General features: G+C 41.2%; 1 protein-coding gene across 2 annotated transcripts in view; it reads right to left on the bottom strand.

The window, feature by feature from the left end:
- Window positions 1-23,519, bottom strand: part of LOC116981161 (sporulation-specific protein 15-like) — a 247,845-nt gene that overhangs the window by 206,175 nt on the left and 18,151 nt on the right. For both annotated transcript variants that reach the window (XM_033033964.1, XM_033033965.1), the window contains exons 4-5: window positions 15,896-15,946; window positions 333-467 (exon numbers count right to left, since the gene is read on the bottom strand). In XM_033033964.1, coding sequence (XP_032889855.1) covers window positions 333-467; window positions 15,896-15,946 — 186 coding nt within the window. The remainder of the gene's footprint in view (window positions 1-332; window positions 468-15,895; window positions 15,947-23,519) is intronic.

The following is a 23,519-nucleotide window of genomic DNA, read 5'->3' as shown; positions in this document are numbered from 1 at the left end:
GCTTCTGAAATTATTAATGTAATAAACTCCGAGTTATCGCAAAGAAACTCTGTCATAGAGCAATTATTTCCTAGATATGGTCATTGCAACAGAAAACAAAATTAAAAATCAATCAATTGCAATTAGTTGGCCATAATAGAATAAACTTTACTGTCACCAGGAATATGCCAATGGTCAAAGTATTACAATACAAAGACCTCTTCTATTTGTAGAACACAAAGTACCGGAGTAACTCAATGATTATGCTGCCTGACCGCTGAGTTAGTCCAGCATTTTGTGTTCTGTGCAAGATTCATGCATCTGCAGTTCCTTGTGTCATCTCTCCTGTTTACCTTTTGTTCTCCTCATTTTTGTCATGCACAGTTTTATTGAGGAAAAATCTGTGATCTTCCAGTAATCTGTTGTTTTCCTTCAATTCAGCCACGGAATGGTGCAAGTGAATTTCTTCTTGTTCTTTCTGCAACAAACTGAAATGTATTTGTGCACATATTATTGCGGAAGAACATAAAATACCTTACTGAACAGACTTTTAATCACTCATGAAAACAGAACTCATGCAATCGGAAGTGTGATATTTCTGGACACACCTGCCAGGAAGTAAGAAAGCAAAATCACCTTCTTGAATGGAGATATCAATGTGACCAAGCCGGCTTGCACAATGGACATTTTATTTGTATTTTGTTCAACCAGTTTATGCATACTCTTCACTTCCTTAAAGTAATATTGGAGCAACTGATTTGAAACAATACGCTTTGCATTTTGGATAATGAGCCTCTTGGCATTTTGCATTTTACCCTCCCATACATTTAAAGGAAGGACACTTCATCAGCTCTCACATTGGCTCTTCCAAACTACTCAGTTCACTCCTCCTACTTATTGATTTTAATCTCTCTTCCACCAGAATAACTAACAGTGATATAATACTGTGGGTGTCTTATACACATCAAGCACTGTGCTTGACAACCAATGAAAAGGTAATGTCTGCACATCATGAAGGATGGAAAAGTTTGCAAGGTTCAAATTGCCAACCAATATCGGTGAATTAGACCCAGCTATTACCAATAATGCTGGAAATTTGTCTATTTTGGCCTGAAGGAGTGATTTCATTAATCTTGTTTCAGTGCGATAGGTGGCATTTCATGCACTGGGGTATGTTGGCTTCTCTCAAGTACAGGAAGCCATTGACGATAAATGAACCCATGGGCTCCATTCATCTGAAATATAAGATTACGGGAGGCAAATATAGGGTATATGGTCATTTTTTCCCCTCATGGTGGATTGAAAAGCAACAGGTGAGAGGAAGGAGTTTTAAAGGATATCCGGGGTGTAATTATTTTATACAGAGAATGTTTGATTTCTGAATTATTCTGCTAGAATAGGTATTGGAATGAGATACAATCAATACATTTAAGAGACATTTAGAAAGGCATTTGAAGAGTTAAGGCACAGAAGGATATGGATCTAATGCAGGCAAATGGGATTGATATAAATGAACAGAGTGGTTGGCAGGGGCGTGGTTGGCCAAACAGCCCGCTTCTGTGCCGTTTGACTTTATGACTGTGAAACTTTTTCATCAACAGGCAAATGATCCAGTTCCTTAATGTTCAATTTGTTATGGATCATGGTGAATGCTATGTTCCTGAGAAGCTCCATGTCACCTTCAATCTGAGAGAGTCTACATTGTCAGACATTTTTAACAGAGAAGGATAGAGTCTGGGAGATAGGAATTATCCACCTATTTGGTGTCGCCAATCACAAAATACTAATGCAGATGCAAAAGCAGTTAGCACAACATGGTGGAAAATGACATCAGTTAAGCTGAATTTTTTTTTACCATTAAGCAGATTAAGCAGACGCTGCCTGATAAAATACAGCAAGACGATTGGGACCTAAGGCACTGGAGCTTGCAATATAACTGAAACAAGAAGAGAAAAGAAAGACAGTGATCACCCGTTGATGTCACTGCTCAGCATCTCCCAAGGAAGCATTGTTGGCATATGGGGTTCCTTGAGAGAGAGATACTTCTCATAAAAAAACATCAAAATCATAGTCCTCAATGCAAGTCTGCACAATCCAAGCATTATCAACAACATAATACAATGACACCAAGCAGGAAGACCAGGTAAAACACAAAAATCTTTCATTTCCCGTTTGGCATGTATATAGTCGTTGTAGACTACTCAAACTTATTTCATATGAACATAGAATTTCCATATGGTATAGGAATTCTCTCCTGAAACAAATGCTTGTAACCATTTCCTGCCAGGCTCTCCTAAGAACCCTGGCGAGCTTCACGTTGACCAAGTCCTGCATGTCCCTTTGAATTAATATGAGAGCTGAATTCCTCTTCCCTGTAGTTGCTCTGTTGCCTCAGGCTGCCATGGAAACTGGGCCTTTAAGAGCTGACACCTTTATGATCATTGCACAGTGAAGTGTTTGGAGCTGAGCTGAACTAATGAAATTCAGTTGGGAATTACATAGGTCCCATTATATTACTTTTGTTTCAGTACGTATATGGCTTTACTACTGTTTCAAGCTGGATTTTGGCCATTTTCATGACATTCTGCAGGGACCTGACTTGGCTGACTTGACCAATGTTTTAGCATGCCAGAATAAATGTAGCCCAACCCCCAGTTTTTAGGCATGTACCTATAACAGCATTCCCAGATCCTGCACTGTCAGTTTAGATTTTGATATTCAAGCTCCACTTATATTCTTGAAGTGATAAGTGCAACTACCACCTTATTGTCAGCAAAGGTTCTACCAACTGAGTTCTACCAAAGCCTGTACTCTATTTTCCTGCCAAAAAATAAGTACCAATTCCTATTTGTATGCTGGGATGAACCGTAAACACAGTGATATTCAATTCCATTTTGAAGGGTGGTGATTTATTATAGGCACAATTATTTTAATGTATTCATTGTAATGACTGCATTGATTTGATGTGATAACTATTGTGGTTTTGTGTATCCTAGAAACACAACAAGAATGATTAATTGCATTATCCTTGTGTCACCTATTCAACATCGTTTGATGTGTTCTACTGTATTGCCCTTGGGTAATAAATAAAGTACCTATGAACAAATCATTAGATATATTATTTATATTATAAATAACCATGAACCACAGAGGTGTAGACTGCTGGAGTAATATAATTCATTGTGTGTCTGATTAATTTAGAGACAGCAATGAAGACAGAAGCTGTATGAATATTAGGGATAAGGCCAGAGACAGAGGCTGTTTTGGTTTAGATGATTCCAGTAGTTCAAGAATTAGGTGCCTAACCCTAATTTCCCTCGAGATGGTGATACTGAGCTGCTTTCATGAATATATTTTCCAAGTCATGATGGTGAGAGAGAACCTGGAGGTGATGGTGTTCTGTTGGTAGAGGTTACATGTTTTGGATCCACTATGAGTAGATGGGCAAGTAAGCATAGAATAGACTATTTTATAGATAGTTTAAATTGCAGGTACTTGATGCTCAATGATGCCACTTGATATTCAATATTGCCCAAGTTTGGATTTTGCCAGAACTGACCAACTCCTAGTCCTCACCACCTCTCATAGATATCATGAAAATTATGGTCCTTGGCATCAAAGTAACATTTGGCAGGAAAGAACTGGTAAAACTAATGTCAATGGGCATCAAGAGCAAAATACTACAATACTTGGAGTCATACCTCACATAAAGAAAGAAGATTGTGGCTGTTGGCTATCAATCATCCTACCCCAGGATATCACATTAGGGAAATGCCCTAAGCTCAAACACTTTCAGCTGCTTCACCAAAGGTTTTCTGTTTATCATGTGACCATGTTGGTTGATGCCTGCACAATGTTCAACTCATTGTGGCAACTCCTTAGAAAATGAAGCTGTCATATCTACTGCAGCAAGATCTAGAGGTTTTCTGCAGATTGCAAAGGCTTTCCATGTTCAAACTGTTTTTTATGATGTATTTAGTACTGTGTGTAAAAGTTTGGCTGTGGCTTTTACGGCTGCCACCTTGCCAGGCACAGTGTCTGTGATTGACTGCCTCTGAGTTACAGCATATGTCTATTGACTTTTTCTGAACCAGTCTACAGTCTACTTATTTAAAAAAAAGTCACACTGTGTGAGTACTTCGGTTTCACTGTGTGCTCAGTCTCTCACCCATAAGATGACTCAAAGAACCTAGTGACCACATGGCTAACCATCCGAGGAGCCTCTTAATGATCAATCCTGGAGTTTGCAACAGTTTTTCATTTTATTATATCTGTCTATTTTTTTTTCTCAGCGGCAACGCTGTCCAATGATGTTCTTAGGGGGATGAGAGCTACTTCATGCTTACCTAGTTTCTCATTCCTATATATTTTCCAACTCATGCAACTGAATTTGCTCTACAGCAATGAAACCAGGGAACGAATTGTTGACATCACGATGAGGCAGTCAGGAAACCATGTGCCAGCTGCCATGAGAGTTGGCAGCTTCAAATTCCTGAATGTTAACATCTCAGATGGCCTGTCCTGAGCTCACACATTGATTTAATCATGAAGGCATGCTAGCGCTTCTCCTTATTTTGAATTATAGAGATTCAACATGTCACTGAATATTCTAATAAACTTCAACAGATGCACTGTAGAAAGCATCTTGACCAACTGCATCATGGCCTGGTCTAATGCTCAGGAATGCGAGACGCTACAGAGTGTGATACTCGGCCAAGAAGACCAATATCTATCATCAATACTGCCTCCATCCAGGTCATGCCTTTTCACTTTAGACTTTAGAGAAACTGTGTGGTAACAGGCTCATTAGCTCACTGAGCCAATGCTGACCAGCGATCACTCGTAAACTTGTTTAGTTTAGTTTAGAGATACAGCACGGAACCAGGCCCTTCAGCCCACCGGGGTCCATGCTGACCAGCGATCTCTGCATGTTAACACAATTTTTTACATTTACCACGCCAATCAACCTACATACCTGTACGTCTTTGGAGTGTGGGAGGAAACCGAAGATTTCGGAGAAAACCCATGCAGGTCACGGGGAGAACGTACAAACTCCGTACAGACAGCACCCGTAGTCGGGATCGTACTCAGGTCTCCGGTGCTGCATTCACTGTAAAGCAGCAACTCTACTGTTGTGCCACTGTACCGCCGTATATGCTAAGGACAATTTACAGAAGCCAATTAACTTACAAACGTGCACGTCTTTGGAATGTGGCATGAAACTGGAGCACCCGGAAAAAATCCATGGGGTCACAGGGAGAACGTACAAACTCTCTATGGACAGTTATCAAGATCAAACCCAGGTCTCTTGCTCTGTAAGGCAGCAACACTACTGCTGCCCCACTATGCTGCCCTATCCACTCTTTTATTGCAGCTATCATCAGGAAGGAGGTACAAAATGCCTGAAGTCTCATATCAACAGTTTCAGGAACAACTACTTTCCTACAACCGTCAGGTTCTAGATCTGACCTGCTCAACCCTAACCCTACCTCAGCAAGAGACACGAAGGACTACCTCTTGCACTACATGGACTTTATTTTTTGATTGTGATTTGTACTGATGTTTTGTTATTGCACACAAAGCAAAGTGCAGAAGGAATTTGTTGCTCCACCACTTTGTTCTTTGCACAGCTACAGTCTCTTGTTTCTCCAATTTGGTATTGCACAGTCTTTTTCTTTGCACAGTCTTGCATAATGTACAAAAAATGGTGTATTATTTATGCCTTTTTGTGTTGTCTGGGTCTATGTGCCTGTATGCTGTGCAGGCAAGATTTTTATTGTACTTGAAGCACACCATACTTGTGCATGTGACAATAAAATTGATTGTACTCGGTTTGACAACAGTACAAGGAGACACAAGAAACTGCAGATGCTGCAATCTTAAACAAAAAACAAAGTGCTGGAGGAACAGTGGGTTGGGCAGCATCTATGTAGGAATGGATAGATGCCGATTCAGGACAGGACCCTTCTTCTGAGTGATGGAGTAGGAAGAAAAGCTAAAAAAGAAGTATAAGGAGTGTAATCAGCTCTTGAAAATGAGATTTTGCTTAGTGCACCACTCCGAGAAAACTTCAGCATTCAGGAGACTGGACGTCTCCTACTTCACAGACCAGTTGTAGCTTACTACATAACCTAGCAGAAAGGTGAACAGTGTGCTTGCCCAAGAACCTTCAGCAAAAAGGAATCATGAGGAAATGGAGGTGAAGCAGGTGATAAATGACAAAGGAAATATCAACACAAATATCATTCACAGTGGGTGTAAACGGAAGGAATTGATGGCAAGCAGCGCAGAAATGAGGCACTAACTGAAAATGCTGCCAGAGCTCAACTAACAGACCACAGGTTTTCAGGATATAAAAAATACTATTGTTTCCAACTCGCTCACAGACTTTTTTGCAAAGTTGTCTTAATGCTCTATTGGGGTAGTTAATTGCGGGGATTGTTGCATTGAAACTCCCTGGATATGCACGGTCCACTTATGTGCAGCACATCCTTCCATCCTCTGTTGGGAAGGATAGAATTCCGCAAAGCATGCCCTTTTTGTTTGCTCTCCCTGCAGCTGTAATAGGGTGTGCTCATTTCTTCTGAGTGTGTTCCTTGCCTGAAGAACCCATATAATGAAAAATGAATAGTGTCAGAATACTTTAAAAGACCAGAAATATCTGGAGGCACTGCAGACTTTGAAGTAAAAACAACTTTGAAGTGTTTGAAGCTAAATCCACAATAATAGAAGCTAAATACTGTATGTTACAGAACCTTCCAATGTTTTACCTGATACCATTTGTGAATCCCCTTCAATACAATGGAAATTATATCTTAAAGGATCAGACATATTTCTTTATTAGCCAAAAGCCAAAAGCCAAATGACCAAGATGTATCTGATTGTTAATGCACTACGAAATGCAACAAAAAATGACATCTACAGAAAAACAAAAAAAGGCAAATGGTGGAAATCAAAAAAGTACCAGAAAATGCTGGAAATATCCAGCTGGTCAGCCAACAGCTTCGAGGGAGAGACAGAGTTACACTTTCAGGTCAGTGACCTTTCACTGGACCTAGGAAAATCTGTGAAATAAATATGTTTTAAGTTGCGAAGAAGGGGGCAGAGGTGGAGAAGTCATAGAAATTATCTGGTCGAGACCAAGTGGGATGGATACATTGTGGTGTGTTGGCTAACATAAAGTAGCGAAGGCTTGTTACATAGAAACATAGAAACATAGAAATTAGGTGCAGGAGTAGGCCATTCGGCCCTTCGAGCCTGCACCGCCATTCAATATGATCATGGCTGATCATCCAACTCAGTATCCCGTACCTGCCTTCTCTCCATACCCTCTGATCCCCTTAGCCACAAGGGCCACATCTAACTCCCTCTTAAATATAGCCAATAAACTGGCCTCGACTACCCTCTGTGGCAGGGAGTTCCAGAGATTCACCACTCTCTGTGTGAAAAAAGTTCTTCTCATCTCGGTTTTAAAGGATTTCCCCCTTATCCTTAAGCTGTGACCCCTTGTCCTGGACTTCCCCAACATCGGGAGCAATCTTCTTGCATCTAGCCTGTCCAACCCCTTAAGAATTTTGTAAGTTTCTATAAGATCCCCTCTCAATCTCCTAAATTCTAGAGAGTATAAACCAAGTCTATCCAGTCTTTCTTCATAAGACAGTCCTGACATCCCAGGAATCAGTCTGGTGAACCTTCTCTGCACTCCCTCTATGGCAATAATGTCCTTCCTCAGATGTGGACACCAAAACTGTACGCAATACTCCAGGTGTGGTCTCACCAAGACCCTGTACAACTGCAGTAGAACCTCCCTGCTCCTATACTCAAATCCTTTTGCTATGAAAGCTAACATACCATTCGCTTTCTTCACTGCCTGCTGCACCTGCATGCCCACTTTCAATGACTGGTGTACCATGACACCCAGGTCTCGCTGCATCTCCCCTTTTCCTAGTCGGCCACCATTTAGATAATAGTCTGTTTTCCTGTTTTTGCCACCAAAATGGATAACCTCACATTTATCCACATTATACTGCATCTGCCAAACATTTGCCCACTCACCCAGCCTATCCAAGTCACCTTGCAGTCTCCTAGCATCCTCCTCACAGCTAACACTGCCCCCCAGCTTAGTGTCATCCGCAAACTTGGAGATATTGCCTTCAATTCCCTCATCCAGATCATTAATATATATTGTAAATAGCTGGGGTCCCAGCACTGAGCCTTGCGGTACCCCACTAGTCACTGCCTGCCATTGTGAAAAGGACCCGTTTACTCCTACTCTTTGCTTCCTGTTTGCCAGCCAGTTCTCTATCCACATCAATACTGAACCCCCAATGCCGTGTGCTTTAAGTTTGTAAACTAATCTCTTATGTGGGACCTTGTCGAAAGCCTTCTGGAAGTCCAGATACACCACATCCACTGGTTCTCCCCTATCCACGCTACTAGTTACATCCTCGAAAAATTCTATAAGATTCGTCAGACATGATTTACCTTTTGTAAATCCATGCTGACTTTGTCCAATGATTTCACCACTTTCCAAATGTGCTGCTATCCCATCTTTAATAACTGACTCTAGCAGTTTCCCCACTACCGATGTTAGACTAACTGGTCTGTAATTCCCCGTTTTCTCTCTCCCTCACAGTTTATTTATCTGGAAGAGTTGTACATAAAGAAAGAGGAACAAAGACAGAGGAGAAAGAAATTAAAAAAAAACATTATTGGAACAGACTCAGACCAGTTGCAACCCAGCGATAAACATTGATTCCTCTAATTACAAGTAACCATTGAAAAACCCTTAAAAAAAGGTGTGTGAGTGAATTGGAAACCATGGTATTTTTTACATCCCAAAAACTTGATGTCTGCTAGATGAGCCCTGACAGCATTTCCAAGTTAGTGCCGCACTTCTGTGCTGCCTGCCATCAGTTTGCACCCACTATGAACGCTATTGATGTTGATCTTTCTTTTGTCATCTATCTCCTGCTTCACCTCCATTTCCTCGTGATTCTCTTTTTTACTGAAGGTTCTTGAAAGCACATTACTCACCTTTCTGCAGTTGCTGGAAATCTGAAACTAAACAGAATTTGTGAGATCAATGAATCTAGTTAATGTTCTAAGTGGATATTGAACCAAACTGAAAAGGCTGGTAAGCTGACAAAGTTAAATTCAAAGTTGAGTCCTGTGGTCTGCAACATCCATAGAGGGAAGATGAAATGCTGTTATCAAGTTTAAGTTGGGCTTCACTGGAACAGTGCAATAGGCCAAAGACACCTATAGGCTGGTTTGCAATATATCTGCAATCTGCTTTAATGCTACCTGTGTTTTCAATGTTGGATGCTTTAAAGACATTAGGTCTTATCTCTTCGATGGTAATGCTCGACTGATCCGAGCAGTACAACATGCCCTTGATATCTATAGAGAAATACTTCTAATGTCCTCCATCTGTAATTGGGAGCATAAGAAGTGATGTGATTACTTCACCATGACATTGATTGCTATTTTGCATTCTTTACTTCCATTCATGAGATTTGGGTGTTCACAAATGGATGGCATTACGTATAGATTGGCCATTTTTAATCAATCTTAGAAAAGTTGCGTATCTTCTTGAACTGCTGTCCCCTGTATTGTTCTGTTTGATGGTTTGTTGCAACGGAAGGATAAAAAATGAGATGCTGTTTGTCAAGCTTAAGTTGGGCTTCACTAGAACAGTGCAATAGGCCAAAGACTTCTCTGCAATACGTTGTAAAAAAGTGCCATTTAGTCTAGTTACACATCGGCTTGACCATTAAGGGACAACACAATATCAAGTATCCTTTTATGAGAATCCAGTATTTCTAGGCCAGCACTGTTCCTTTTGCTCTTAATTTTAGATTTATTAAGGTTCCACAGCTGCCCAGTTAGAACTTGAATGTATCTCTGGATCATACAGCCAGAGACGATTGCGACTACAGTGAAATAACCACTGTGTTAAAGTATGCTCAGTAGTACACTATTGTCATCAAATAATTCCTATTGCTATTACTACACAAGAATTCCACTTAGAGGAACAAGAGACTTAGCAAAAATCTCATGTGGAGTATAGGTGAGTTCTAGAATGAATGAGTCCAAGATGGTTAATTTCAGCCTCTACAGGAATGTAGCGATGTGGAGTGGGGCATCAGGAGGCCGTGAGGAGGGGTTGCCCATGTAGAAAGACATACCATCTTCGGTATGTGCCACTTTGCTAATAATTACGGACCTTCAAAGCTCCCAGAGGCTCAGTACAGAATGGACTATTGCGAATTAGTTAAATACAATGACTGCTTTATGGGGCTTTTTCACGGGGCGAGTTGACGCAAGATGTCACCAGAGTGAAGTGGTCGTGGTCCAGCACGAGTTTCGCACGATATAACGGGGGGCAGATAAAGAGTTCCCACGGTACTCGGCATTTCTGTTATTTGTGCGAGTGACTTGTCCGTCTCCCGAGCTTTCCCGTTAATCTTGAATGAACATCGTGAACTGTAGTGTTGTTAATCACGTGGCACAAATGATGTTACTTTGTTTTCACACACTATATTGGTTTTTTTCACACACTATATTCCTCCCTTGGTTGAATTGGCTCATTTGGAGACATGCCTATACTAAGTATTTTCGAGTACAGGATGGTGGTTATTTTCATTGACGCGCTGTATGCAGCAGCCCACTATGTGCATCGAGAACGCTTGCGTGAAGGCAGAAGGGTGAGATTAATTAAAAAGAGAATTAAGAGGAATTCTCACTGGGTGAAGCCCATCTTTCAACTGAGACCTCAATTTGGACAATATGATCAGCTGCTTAATGTGCTGTGCGAAGAGGATAAAAGTGCATTCACAAACTTTGTCAGAATTTCACCCGAGCTCTTTAATGAGCTGAAGAATAATCTGTTTTTTTTTAGACAAATGTTGTTTGGTGTGATGCACCTTCTCTCAATATGTGCAAGAAGTCGTCTTTTTATTTTGTCAAATAGGAATAAAGACTTTGTCTCACATTGACCGTGATGGTTGTCTTATTTTATTATCTACTGAGAGGTGAAACTTTCAAACGTTTAACCAGTCAGTAGACAGACAATAAATAGTAACAATCGAGCCATAAATGGTGTATACAAGGTGAAGGGAACAACGCTGTGTGCAAGATAATGTTTAAAATCATGCGAGGAATCGATCGGGTAGATGCACAGTCTCTTGCCCAGAGTAGGCGAATCGAGGACCAGATTACATAGGTTTAAGGTGAAGGGGAAATGATTTAATATGGATCTGATTAAATACTGTCAGTAGTAAACCCGATCAAAAACAACATCAGGACGTCTATTAAACACCAGAGATCCCAGTAAACACCCAGCCGAGACTTATTACAGGTCTAGTAGAAAGACACAAAGCGCTGGAGCAACTCAGCGGGTCAGGCAGCATCGCTAGACAACATGGATAGATGATGTTTCGGGTCTGGACTCTTCTTCAGCGCTGAGTTACTCCCGCATATTGTGTCTTTCCAATGCAGATTAGCGTCTGCGATTCTTTGCTCCTGCATTACGGGGTCTATCTCGATTCCCGATAAAGTCTAAAACCCATCCTCCAGAGTTCTCAGCCCAGGGCGCCCATAAACAAGCCCTTAACTCCACACTGGGGACAGAGGCTGAGAGGTGTACAAAACCATGAGACGAACAGGCAGGGAAATAGACAGAGTCCAGGATAATATATATCCTTTGCCCACAGAGGTGATTCGAGGACCAGAGGGCATAGGTTCAAGGTGAGGGGGGAAGATCTAATAGGAATCTGAGTGAGGGGTAACATTTTCGCACAAAGGGTGGTGGGTGTATGGAACAAGCTGCCAGAGGAGGTAGTTGAGGCTGGGTCCATCCCTACATTTAAGAAACATTTAGACAGGTACATGGATAAGACAGGTTGGGAGGGATATGGACCGGACGCAGGCAGATGGGACTAGTTTCGATGGGACATTTTGGCCGGTATGGGCAAGTTGAGCCGAAGGGCTGGTTTCCACACTGTAACTCGATAAAGCCAGTGAGTATACGATCTAAGATAGTCTCAGGGTCTCGAATGAGGTAGGTAGTAGTTCAGGAATGCTCTGTGGTTGGTGTTAGGATGGTTCAGTTACATAAGTGCTCAAATGTAGGCACCGTTTTCGCAGTGGAAGCTCAGAGACTGTGCAGCGGGCGATTGTCGTGTTGGCTGGGACTCCTGTTATCCATGCAGGGGATTGACCTCAGTCTGAAGAAGGCTCTCGACCCGAAACGCCACCCGTTCCTTCTCTCCAGATTTGCTGCCTGTCCGGCTGAGTTGCTCCAAGCAACTGGTGTCTATCTTCAAAGGACTGACCACCGGGCTGGATGTCGGGGCTGGCGTGTTGCGTTTCACAGACCGAACTGTCCAATTAATGGTAACAGATGGGCACTGAGGGAAGTCCCCCCCACCCCTCTCTGTTTATATGCCCTTTCTTTAACGTTTGTGCCTCTATGCAAGTATCTCGCGAGCCATCCCAGACTGCCCATTTCTGCTCCCCCTCGTCTTTAATAACTACATTTCCCTAACAATTACTATCTTTGTTAGTTATAGGAGCAAAATTAGGCCATTCGGTCCATTAAGTCCACTCCGCCATTCAATCGCAGCTGATCTATCTCTCCCTCTCAACCACATTCTCTTGCCTTCTCCCCATAACCTCCTGACAGCCGCACTAATCAGGAATGTATCTATCTCTGCCCCTATTCTTCACCCTTTTGACAGTAGTTTTGTTTTATTGGAGACGCGGGAGACAGCGGATGCTGGAATACTGAGCAAAACACGAAATGCTGGAGGAACTCGGTGCATTTGTGTTTAAGAAGGAACTGCAGATGCTGGAAAATTGAAGGTACACAATAATGCTGGAGAAACTCAGTGGGTGCAGCAGCATCTATGGAGCGAAGGAAGTAGGCAACGTTTCGGGCCGAAACGTTGCCTACTTCCTTCGCTCCATAGATGCTGCTGCACCCACTGAGTTTCTCCAGCATTTGTGTGTGTGGGGGGGTGGGAGGAGGGGGGGGGGGGGGGGGTGGGGGGGAGAGAGATAAGGCAGCCTGAAGAAAGGGTCGCCTGTCCATTTCCCTCCGTAGATGCTGCCTGGCCCGCGGAGTTCCGACAGTCTTAGAAACTGCTTTAGACAAAAAGAGACACAAACTGCTGGAGTAAAATAGCTCAGCAAGTGAGGTACCTGAACACTCAAAAATGAAAAAGAATGAAAATTTGATTATTTCACCTCCCTTCAACTATTTTGTGTTTCAGCATGAGAGGGATTATAACATTAGAGACATTCATCTTGTAGTGATGTGTTAATGAAGAATTGCAGACATCAATCTGATAGTAAAAAATATATTTATTTAACAATGAGGTAAAACAAGCACTGACAATCAAACTGCTCAGTTACTCACCGTTCGCAGGAGTTCCCACGGTACCCGCAAGAGTTATTACGAATATCGCACGGATATCGCACTGGCCACTATGTTCATACAATGTTGCAATGCTCAACCACAAGTGTACAAGTCACTCTTGGAGAAATTCAAACTTTCTTGAATTTTCTCCCGAGTGACCAAGTTACACGACTACCTGCCGTTAGCGCCACGGTGGTCCACGGTGGTCCACGAATGCCGTACTGTTATCGCACGAGGTTCCCACGATGTTAAACTCTGGTTCACTCTTGCGTCAAGTCGCCCCGTGAAATAGCCACTTTATTGCTACTGAAAATAATTGTTTTGCTGTAGGTCCAGCTTTAGTATCTTCCACCAGAAATACACGTTCCCCTTTTTAACTAAAGCGTTCAAAGACATATTCAGGTCAAAGTTACTTTTTGGATCCAGTAAACACTTGGATGTAGATAACATCAAACAGGCAACTCCCTCCTTGGATGCTGATTAATCTCACTAACATTCTTTCTTCTTTTGAAAATATATTAGTTTGTCAAAAAGATATCATCAATGGTACCGCGGTTCCAGAGGTTCCCAGTTTTTAGATTTTTCAAGTGCTTTCTTCTCACCACAACATTTCTTACCATAGTAAGAAACAGTCTTAGCTTTAAAAAAAAATCCAAAAATGCATATTAATTCTCCAGACCTATCCCCTTCCTACTATCTGATATCGTTTTTGTTCCATGATTTGTCGAGAGGCAGTAAATTGATTATTGGTGATGGTGATGCCATATCATCCCTATGTGCATTTCCTTCAATTGACTATGATGTTTCAGGTTTTATCTTGGTTCAGGCAAAGCAAAGAGAGTGGAAAAAGGAGTGGGTTGCCATGCTACTTCCAGCATGTCTGTTTTATACTGTAAAATACACTACTAAAACTGGTACTTCAAAAATAAGGCCCGTAAAATCATCCCCAAGAAATGTTGTGTATTTGAAAAGCACTATAATTATAAATCAGTGGTACTCTGACATCCAACACACAAACAAATTGTTACTTTTGAGAACTGGCATAGGGAAACCATACTTTTTAATACTATTCCTCACCCCCCACATTCACACACACAAACACAACTGCCCTCAACCACCGACCACCCACCACCTCCCCCTCCCAAACCTGCCCATGTATCATTACCGCTTTGGAGAAGGTTTTTTTAAATGTCAATTAAATTGTCTTCAATGGGAAATTACATAAATTTCCTGAAGAGATAAGAATATCGTTTATAAATAGTGACTCGAGTATATTCATTTCTGTATATTTCTGTCTCGTCGTTTCCTTTACGTTTTTCTGAACTCAGTCACAAATGCTTTTCAAAGGATTGGAACTGATTTAAGTTTCTAGTTGCAAAAGAAAAATATGCAACAATTATGTGACAATCGAATTTAAACCTTTAAATTTTCAGACATATGTATCAAACTCACAAAAAAGATAATGAAGCACATATATCAGGTTGTATGAAAAACATGAATACATGGAAATACTTCATGAAACAACTCTTTTTTGAACTGTACATTCTGTGTTTAATGAAATTAATCATCCTGATATAATTAAACTAGGTTAGAAATTATGATAATTATTAACATGTACCTCGGTGACTGCCAATCATCCCCCCCCCCCCCCCCCCCCCCCGGACACTCCTCCCACAGGAAAAACACTATGACTGTATGCATGTAAATAGATTTATTTATTGAAATCATATTCTATGTCGCTCTTCCAGGGAGATGTCGTTGTCTCTGTACTGTACACTGACAATGACAATTAAAGTTGAATCTGAATCTGAATCTGAATCTGAACATTGATTTAACACAAAGAGTTACTAAAATTATTACAGTTATTAAAATTCCACTTAAAATGATTTTTAATTTTATTATAATTAGCGAACAAACTTGGAACACAGTAATAAACCTATCTGCAGTTAATCAACTGCTTAGAACAATATCCCCAGAAACTTATTTAGCATAGATGTACCATATAAAATGGTTCTGTACCAGTTTATAATTTTACCATAACTGCATCCTTTTGACAACATAACTCAAAGAAAAGAAAATGAGGATGCTAAGAAGAATGCATTACCATGCTGTTATTGCCTAAATATATCCAGTTCGGAATAAAGGTACATACTGTAGCTACAGTACCTCTGATCTGCATAGTATCAGGTTTCCAACCTCCTTCTAGAATTTGAATTAGGGTTATATAGAGGAGTTTATATTATCTGAGAATAAAAGGTCCAGAACAACTCATAAAGTAAAGAAAATCAAAGACATAAAATTTTACACTATCTAAAATGTCATCCTAAAAAATGGAAAAACTATATATCAAAATAACTATATATCAAGCCACATATTCTTAGTGAAGCAATATGTTCAAATTATGTCCTTTGGGATGAAAGAAACTGCTTTCCTATATTTTGTTCCTTAAAAGGGTTAGATGATTAAATTGTTAAATACACATTATGCACTTACGTCTCTCTTAAATCATTCAATTTAATACTGACAGCTTCCGCTTCTTCATTTCTGCAAATAATAGAAGAGATTATTTTGCATTAAGAGTTACTTTAACATTTACAATTAACTTTATCACCTCAATTTAAGGTTCATAATGAGTATTTCCTTTGTTAATTCTTAAAAGAAGAACATTATTTATATAGTCCCTTTCAAGAGAATGGTCTACAGCATTTTACAGCCAACAAAGTGCTTTAACGGTAACTGAAATAAGAACAGAAAATGTTGGAAAAACCCGCATGCTGAGGCAGCTACTTGAAAGGAACAGTCAACATTTGAGACCCAAAATATTGACTGTTTCTCCTTCCATAGATGTAGCGATCTGCTTTTTTACCCAACATTTCCTGCTTTTACATTAGAAATATAATCACTGTAACATTGCACCCTGATTTGTGTATTGCTAGCTCCCACAGACAGCAATATGACATGGTTCAGAAAATCTGACTTCGTGATATTGATTAAACTGAATACAAGACAGCAATTTACCTTCTCTTAGGAAAGGTGGCGTGGAATTGTTTAAAATCATCTTAGAGCGAAGATAGCTCCAAAATGTAATGTCTCAAGCAGAAGTTACCTCAGTACTGTAGGATTTTCAACATAGATATTTGTAGTCAAGTCTCTAGAAGTGAGTCGTAACCAAGAACTGACCAACTCGGAGTTTTACAGAAGCAATGTATGTCAATTGTACTTAATCTCACCTTGAACTATATGCTTGCTTAGAATGTTTGCATTAGTTACTTTACATTATGCATTGAATCCCTTGATTTCCTCTTACAGCGCCAGAGACCAGGGTTCAATCCTGACCACCAGTGCTGTCTGTATGGAATTTGTACATTTTCCTTGTGAGCATGTGGGTTTTCTCCGGATGTTCCGGTTTCCTCCCACACTCCAAAGACATACAGCTTTGTAGGTTTATTGGCTTCGGTAAAATTGTAAATTGTCCTTAGTGTGTAGGATAGTGTTAGTGTACGCAGTGATAGCTGATCGGCGCGGTCTCGGTGGGTCAAAGGGCCTGTTTCTGCGCTATATCTCTAAAGTATAAAGTCTAAAGTCTGAAGTCACATTACCAACAAACTGTAATGAAAACACAAGGAACTGCAGATGCTGGTTGACAAAAAAGAAGGCACAGAATGGTGGAGTACGCAGTGGGTTAAGCAGGATCTCTGGAAGACATGGATAGGTTACTCTGGAATCATAAAAATGAGAATCCTTCTGGGACATTTGTGAGCTGCAGACCCATACCTATTGAGCGTAATAAGACTCTCTAATCTAATATATAGACACCTCCAAATATACTGAAAGAAAATTTCCTACTATTATCTGAGAAACAATAGATTAATAGTGACAATGTTAACAAAACTGCACTCTAACTCAGGACACCTCACCCCCCCCCCCCCCTAAAAAAAGTCACGATAAAGAGCTTCTGCTTCGTTAAAAAAAGCACTGTTAACCAATGAAGTGTAGATACATTTGCTAGTTACTTGAAAAACCTCAGTTTTAAGTAATAGCTGACCTGTAATTAAGATTTAAATAGTGAAAGGTTACAGTGTACTCCTAAGAGCAATAACTCATTAAAATCCCTGATGTAGTTGGCATGTATACTTTTACACTTTGTAGCTGCATATTAAGTGGAGTATTTCATAATAACAGGGTGTTCCGCCACAGAATGAGGGAAAATGCTGATATAATCTGCAATGCTTTGTTATAACTCATTTCACTTGATTGGCTGATCACAGATTTTAATCACCTAGCCTTGCCCAGCCGAGAGAAGTCGCATACAAGAATCAAAGGACACAGATTAGGAGCTAATTAACACAAAAGAACTGGGCATGGCATGAGGGAAAACTGTATCTTGTAGCCTGGAAATCCTAGTCTAAAAGGTAGTAAAGTAGTAATTTTACCTACAGATGGGAATTAGAATGAAATTTGAAAGAGAAGATATTGTAGTACTGCAGAGAACGAGCTGAGGAAGAGACTAACTAGATGAAAGTGAAAAAGAGGTTTTGGATGTTGCAGATTCTGGAAACTGGAAATAAAAACAGAAAAATACTAGATATTTAGCAGCTCAAGCAGCATCTGTAGAAAAAAAAGCAGAGAAAGAGAAATGTATTAATGTGGTAATCAGAAGCACATTATGCTTCTTTGTCTGTGTTATGAATTGCTGATAGCAAGGTGTATGCCCTGCCTGGGTTACGAACAGACAAAGAAAAATAAGCCTGAATCACAGAACGACAATTAGCAGCAAAAAAAAAGAAAGCTACCTAAAGGTGGAAAAATCTACATTCAGTCCAGAAGTCTGTATCATATTCAGAGAAAATGTCAGAAGATGTTCCTCAAATTTGCATTGGGTTACAGTGGGAGCAGGATGAGGAATGAACATGGCAGGCAGATGCTCTGAAAAGTAACCAGTCAATCTGCATTTGACTTTTCCAATGTGGTGAAGATCACATTGTGAACATTGTATACACTCCTTTCACTTTGTTCAATTTAAAGGTGTAGCCATGGGCACTCGCATGGGCCCCAGCAATGTTGGTTACATCGAACAGACCCTGTTTCAAAAGCACACTGCTACCATCCCCCAATTCTTTCTCCATTACATCAGTGACTGTATCGAGGCTGCCTCCACAATTCCTTGGTTCACTCATCTCTTCCCACCCAACCCACCACCTCCCCCAGATACTTACTCCTGCAATCATAGGAGATGTAATACATGTCCCCATACTTCCTCTCTCACATCCATCCAGGGACCTGAGCAGTCCTTCCTGGTGAGATAGAGGTTCACATGCATCTCTTCTAACTTCATCAACTGCATAACTCCCATAGTGGCCTCACATCAGCAAGACCAAATGTAGACACGGGACTGTTTCGCCGAACACTTGTGCTCGGTCCACCAAGGCATACTGGATCACCCAGTTGCTAACTATATTAACTTTCCTTCCCATTTCTTCTATCCTTATCTCTCACCTTTTATCTTTTCATGTTTGGTCTTTGTCCAACCATCTGTCAATCAAAACCTGCCCTCATCTGTATCCACCTATCACTCGCCAGGCTTTCTCCTGCCCCTCCTTCTTACCAGCTTTCTACCTCCTCCACCTCCCCACTCCTCCCAATAGCACCGTTATTCTGAAGAAGGATCCCCACCCAAAACATCACCTATCCATGTTCTCCAGAGATGCTGCCTGACCTGCTGAGTTACTCCATCTTTGTGTCTTTTTTAATTGAACGTAGCAAGCCAGATTGGAAGAAATGCAATTAATTTACTGCCTCACCTGGAAAGATTATGTAGGTATTTGAATGGTAGAAAGGAGTGAAATAAAAGATTTTGCAAATTCTCTGACTTGAATATGAATTGACCATTGGCCAGCAAATGGTTGGTGAGGATAGTAGCAGTGGTTCACAAAGGAAGCAATCCCTTCAAAAGGGAAGGGGGAGAGAGGGAATAGATGTTTATTGTTTGAATCTTGTTGGAGTTGGCAGAAATTGTGAAGGATAATTTATTAAATGCCAAGCAAGGAGGCTGGATGATTCTTGGAAGCACAGTCTAGTCTTGATATGCTGATTGGCTTATTTTCCTGCTTTAACCATGCTGAAAGTAAAATGAAGTACAAAATTAACAAAGCTAAAGCATAGTACTAACTTCATGATAAACACCAAAGGCAAAAATAGTGTTAAGTGCTCCTGGAGGCAATCGATCACAGCAAAATGCCGTCCCGTCGATGAAGACAGGTTCATGGATTCTCAACATTCCCTTTTAGAAGTCAACAATCGGCTCTTTGGTCTTGCTGATTTTGAGAGCATGCTTGTTGTTCTGGCACCATTTAATTAGATTATCAATCTCCCTCATATGCTATGATTCCTCTTTACCCATTATGCGTCCAACAATAGTGGCGTCATCAGCCAATTTAAAGACGGCATTAGAGTTGTCTCTAGCTACATAGTCATGGGTATAAAGAAAGTAGAGTGGGCAGTGAACATGCAGCCCTGAGCTGCTCTTGTGTTAATGATTATTGAGGAAGAAGTTGTTGCCAATTTGTACTGATTGTGATAGAAACATAATCGAAGCAACCATAGATGTTGCTAGCCAAAGTCCCAAGTGAATGGCCATACTAAGCCCACCATTTAATTGGAAATATTACAAGATAAATGAACCCATGAATCCACTTAATATCCGCGCACGGTTGAAATATAGCTGGAACAGATCCAAATTTGATTTGAATTCTTTAATGAAGTAACAGAGACAATTGATGAGGTTAATGCAGTTGTTGTGCATATTGATTTAAATGCACTTTGTTAAAGACCTATTAATAAACGTTAGCAAAACTGAAGCCCAAGGGAACAAAGGATAGTAATGGTGTGGACCAAAACTGGCTCATGGTGAACCACTGCTTCTCAGAACAGAAGAAAATATTCAATGATGTCCTCAGGGGTCAGTGTTAGGACGGCTGTTGCTGTTGATTATATGTTAATGACTAGGACTTGAGCTTACAGGACATTAATTCAAAATTGGCAGATGAGACAAAACTCAAAAGTAATAAACAGCAAATGGGCTAATAGTAGGATATAGGAAGACAGTTGAAATGGGTAGACACTTGAGGACAAAATTTTATGCAAAGTGTGAAGTACTGAAAAAAACCGTGAAAAGGACAATATAAGCAAAGTAGCAGAATTCTAATTATGGTGAATTTTAAAATTTTAAAACAAAGTGACCTAGAAGTTCATACATGAAAATATGATGCTGGCATTGCAAGTTGATAAAAATTAGTTGTTAAACACTCATAATCCTGAGTGTTATAAATGGAGGGATAAATTGTAAAAGTCTGAAAGTTAGGCTAAACTTTTCCCATTTGGACTACAGTTGGAGAATTGTATCCTTTTCTAGGCATTCTGGCAGTTTTGTTAGAATATTGGTGGAATGATTCTTAAACCAGTTAAGGCGGCTGATGATCAAATGGAGATATTCAAGCATGAAGGGTTTGAGAAAATAAATAGGGAGACAGAGCTTTCATTGGAAAGTGACCAGAACACTTCAGCTCCCAAGAGGAGACCTTCCATACTAGGACATCTCCTCATTCTTCAAAAAAACATGGGTTCCCCCCCTTCTGTCATAGATGAGGTGCTCACATCTCCTCTGTGTCTGGTAATTCTGCTCACACACCCCCTCCCCCAGACGCATCGTGGACAGGGTACCCCTGGTCCTCACATTTGACCCCACCTGCCTCCACATCCAACACATTATCCTCCAACATTTCCGTCACCTCCACATGGGCCAGCCCTGATTGGTACTGGTCTTTCTTGCCTTCAACTCTTCTTGCTCCCCCACTCACCCCCTACTTTCAGTCTAAAGAAAGGTCCCGACCCGAAACATCACCCATCCTTTTTCTCCAGACCCGCTGAATTACTCTAGCACTTTGTGTCTATCTTTGTGATAAATCAGCATCTTTGTTATGAACTAGCAACTATTCCTGCACAAATATAATCTTTTTTGCTAAGAATGTGCGAAGCTAGTAGCACAGTTAAGGGCCTATCCCACTTAGGCAACTTTTCAGCAGACTGCCTGCGACCTTCAAGCTCGCGGCACTCACCTGAAATACCGCGAACTGGAACGGTGGCCGTTAGAGCGGAACACACACACACGCACAAACACATCGCAAAGGCAGGGGCCAGGGAAAGTGGGGGAAGCGCTGTCTGAAATTCACACTATACAAATCCAAGGTGATACAGACAGACACCGCGATGAACAGGAAGGTTAAGACGGCTAGAACAGTGTATGGCAAGTCCTTTAAAAGAGTGGGGGGGGGGGGGGAGAGGGGAGAAGGGGGGGAGAAGGAGTGGAGACACTTTGACACTTTTAAGAAGCCAGACAACTTTTAATAAGCCAGAGATACACAGCTGTGAAGTTTAGCGGGCATTTAACATTACCGTTTTGTGCTTACGTTTTTTCCCCACAATGAGCCAATGAAAATGCCGGATCAGCAAAGGAGATTAACTAAAACTACCTACGGCTACTTCGACTACCCACAACGACAGGGCGACCCCACTACCACTGCACCTACGACTACAAAAGTATCGATTTTCTCCATGGCGACTAATACTGAGGCTGCGACTAGTTCCCAGAATGCGGGAACTCCTCGCGACCATGAAGGAGACTCACCAGAAACCACCTGCGAACATGTGGCGAACAATAACAATCGAGAGGTTATTGTTGTGGCACCACACAACCAGATGTTCTCCCGTATGCCGTAAGCTGATAGATCTCTCTCGCGTACGCCAATAGATCACAACCCACGATTCAGCCAACAACAATGCTGTCGCCAGTGAATTTGTAGATGATATTGGAGCTGTGCTTTGCCACACAGTCATGGGTTTAAAGAGAGTAGAGAAGGAGGCTAGCCATTGTCTTCAGGTGCTTCTGCCCCTTAGGTCAGTGAAGAAGTGATGTTGTTACTGAGTCACACTGACTGAGGGCTGCAGATGAAGGAGTGAAGGATCCAGTTACAAAGGGAGGTACAGAGGCCTATGCTTAGTGTTGAGCTTGTTGTGGATGATTGTGATGTATGCCAAACTGTAGCAGCATGAACATCAGCTTGATGCATGTGTTCCTGTTATCCTGAGCAGAGAGAAGAGTCAGTCGACCTGTCGTGGCAATAGGCCAATTGAAGCAGATTCAGTTCACTTCTGAGACAGCAGTTGTGCAGTTGTTGAGTTATTGATTCTCACTATAACCAACCTCTCAAAGTACTTCATTATGGTGGGTATATGGTAGTCATTGAGGTGGGTCACCATGCTCTCCTCGATTATCTTTTGCAGCAGGTAGGAACCTTGGACTGGAGAAGCGAGAGGTTGAAGATGTCCTGGACATCCAGTCATCTGTCATCCAGTCATCTGATCCACACAAATCTTTAGCACTCGGCCAGGCATGCCACCTGGCCCAGCTGCTTTGCGGGATTCCCCTTCTTGAAGGAAAATGACATCGGGCTCACAGAAAATCATCGGAGCTGTGGAGTGATTGTCTAGGTGAGCAATTGCTCTCCTTTTCAAAGTCTGCATAAAAGACATTCAGCTCCTCCAGAACATCATTGCCATTTATGTTATCCAGTTTTGTCTTGCAGGAAGTGATAGTGCGTAAGTCCTGCCACAGCTGTGGAATGTCCGCATGTGTCTCCAGCTTAGTCTGGAATTGTCTCTCGCACTCACAATGGCCTTCAGGAGGTTGTACCTGGACTTCTATTTTGACTCTGGATTTCCAGTACAAAATACCACAGATCTAGCCTTTAGCAGATTACAAATCTCCTGGTTCGTCCAAGGCTTTGGTCGGGGAAGACATAACGTTTTCGTAAGTACCCATTTGTCCACATATTTCTTTCTGACATCATTGATGACTGTGAGATATGTATTCAGGTCCACTAACAAATTACTTGGACATGCTCCAATCCACAGATTCAAAGTAGTCCCATAACCTCTTCCTCCCCTAACCAGCTCTTCATAGTCCTCTTTGCCAGTGCCGCGCTCTTCAGTCTTTATTTGTACACAGGAAGAACCACAGCCAGGTGGTCAGATTTTCCAAAGTGCAAGCAAGGAATGGAAC

The sequence above is a fragment of the Amblyraja radiata genome, chromosome 15, assembly GCF_010909765.2.
Source record: "Amblyraja radiata isolate CabotCenter1 chromosome 15, sAmbRad1.1.pri, whole genome shotgun sequence".
In the NCBI taxonomy this organism is placed as follows: domain Eukaryota; kingdom Metazoa; phylum Chordata; class Chondrichthyes; order Rajiformes; family Rajidae; genus Amblyraja; species Amblyraja radiata.
The sequence above is the reverse complement of the archived record's forward strand: the minus strand, read 5'-3'. Positions and strand labels throughout refer to the sequence as shown.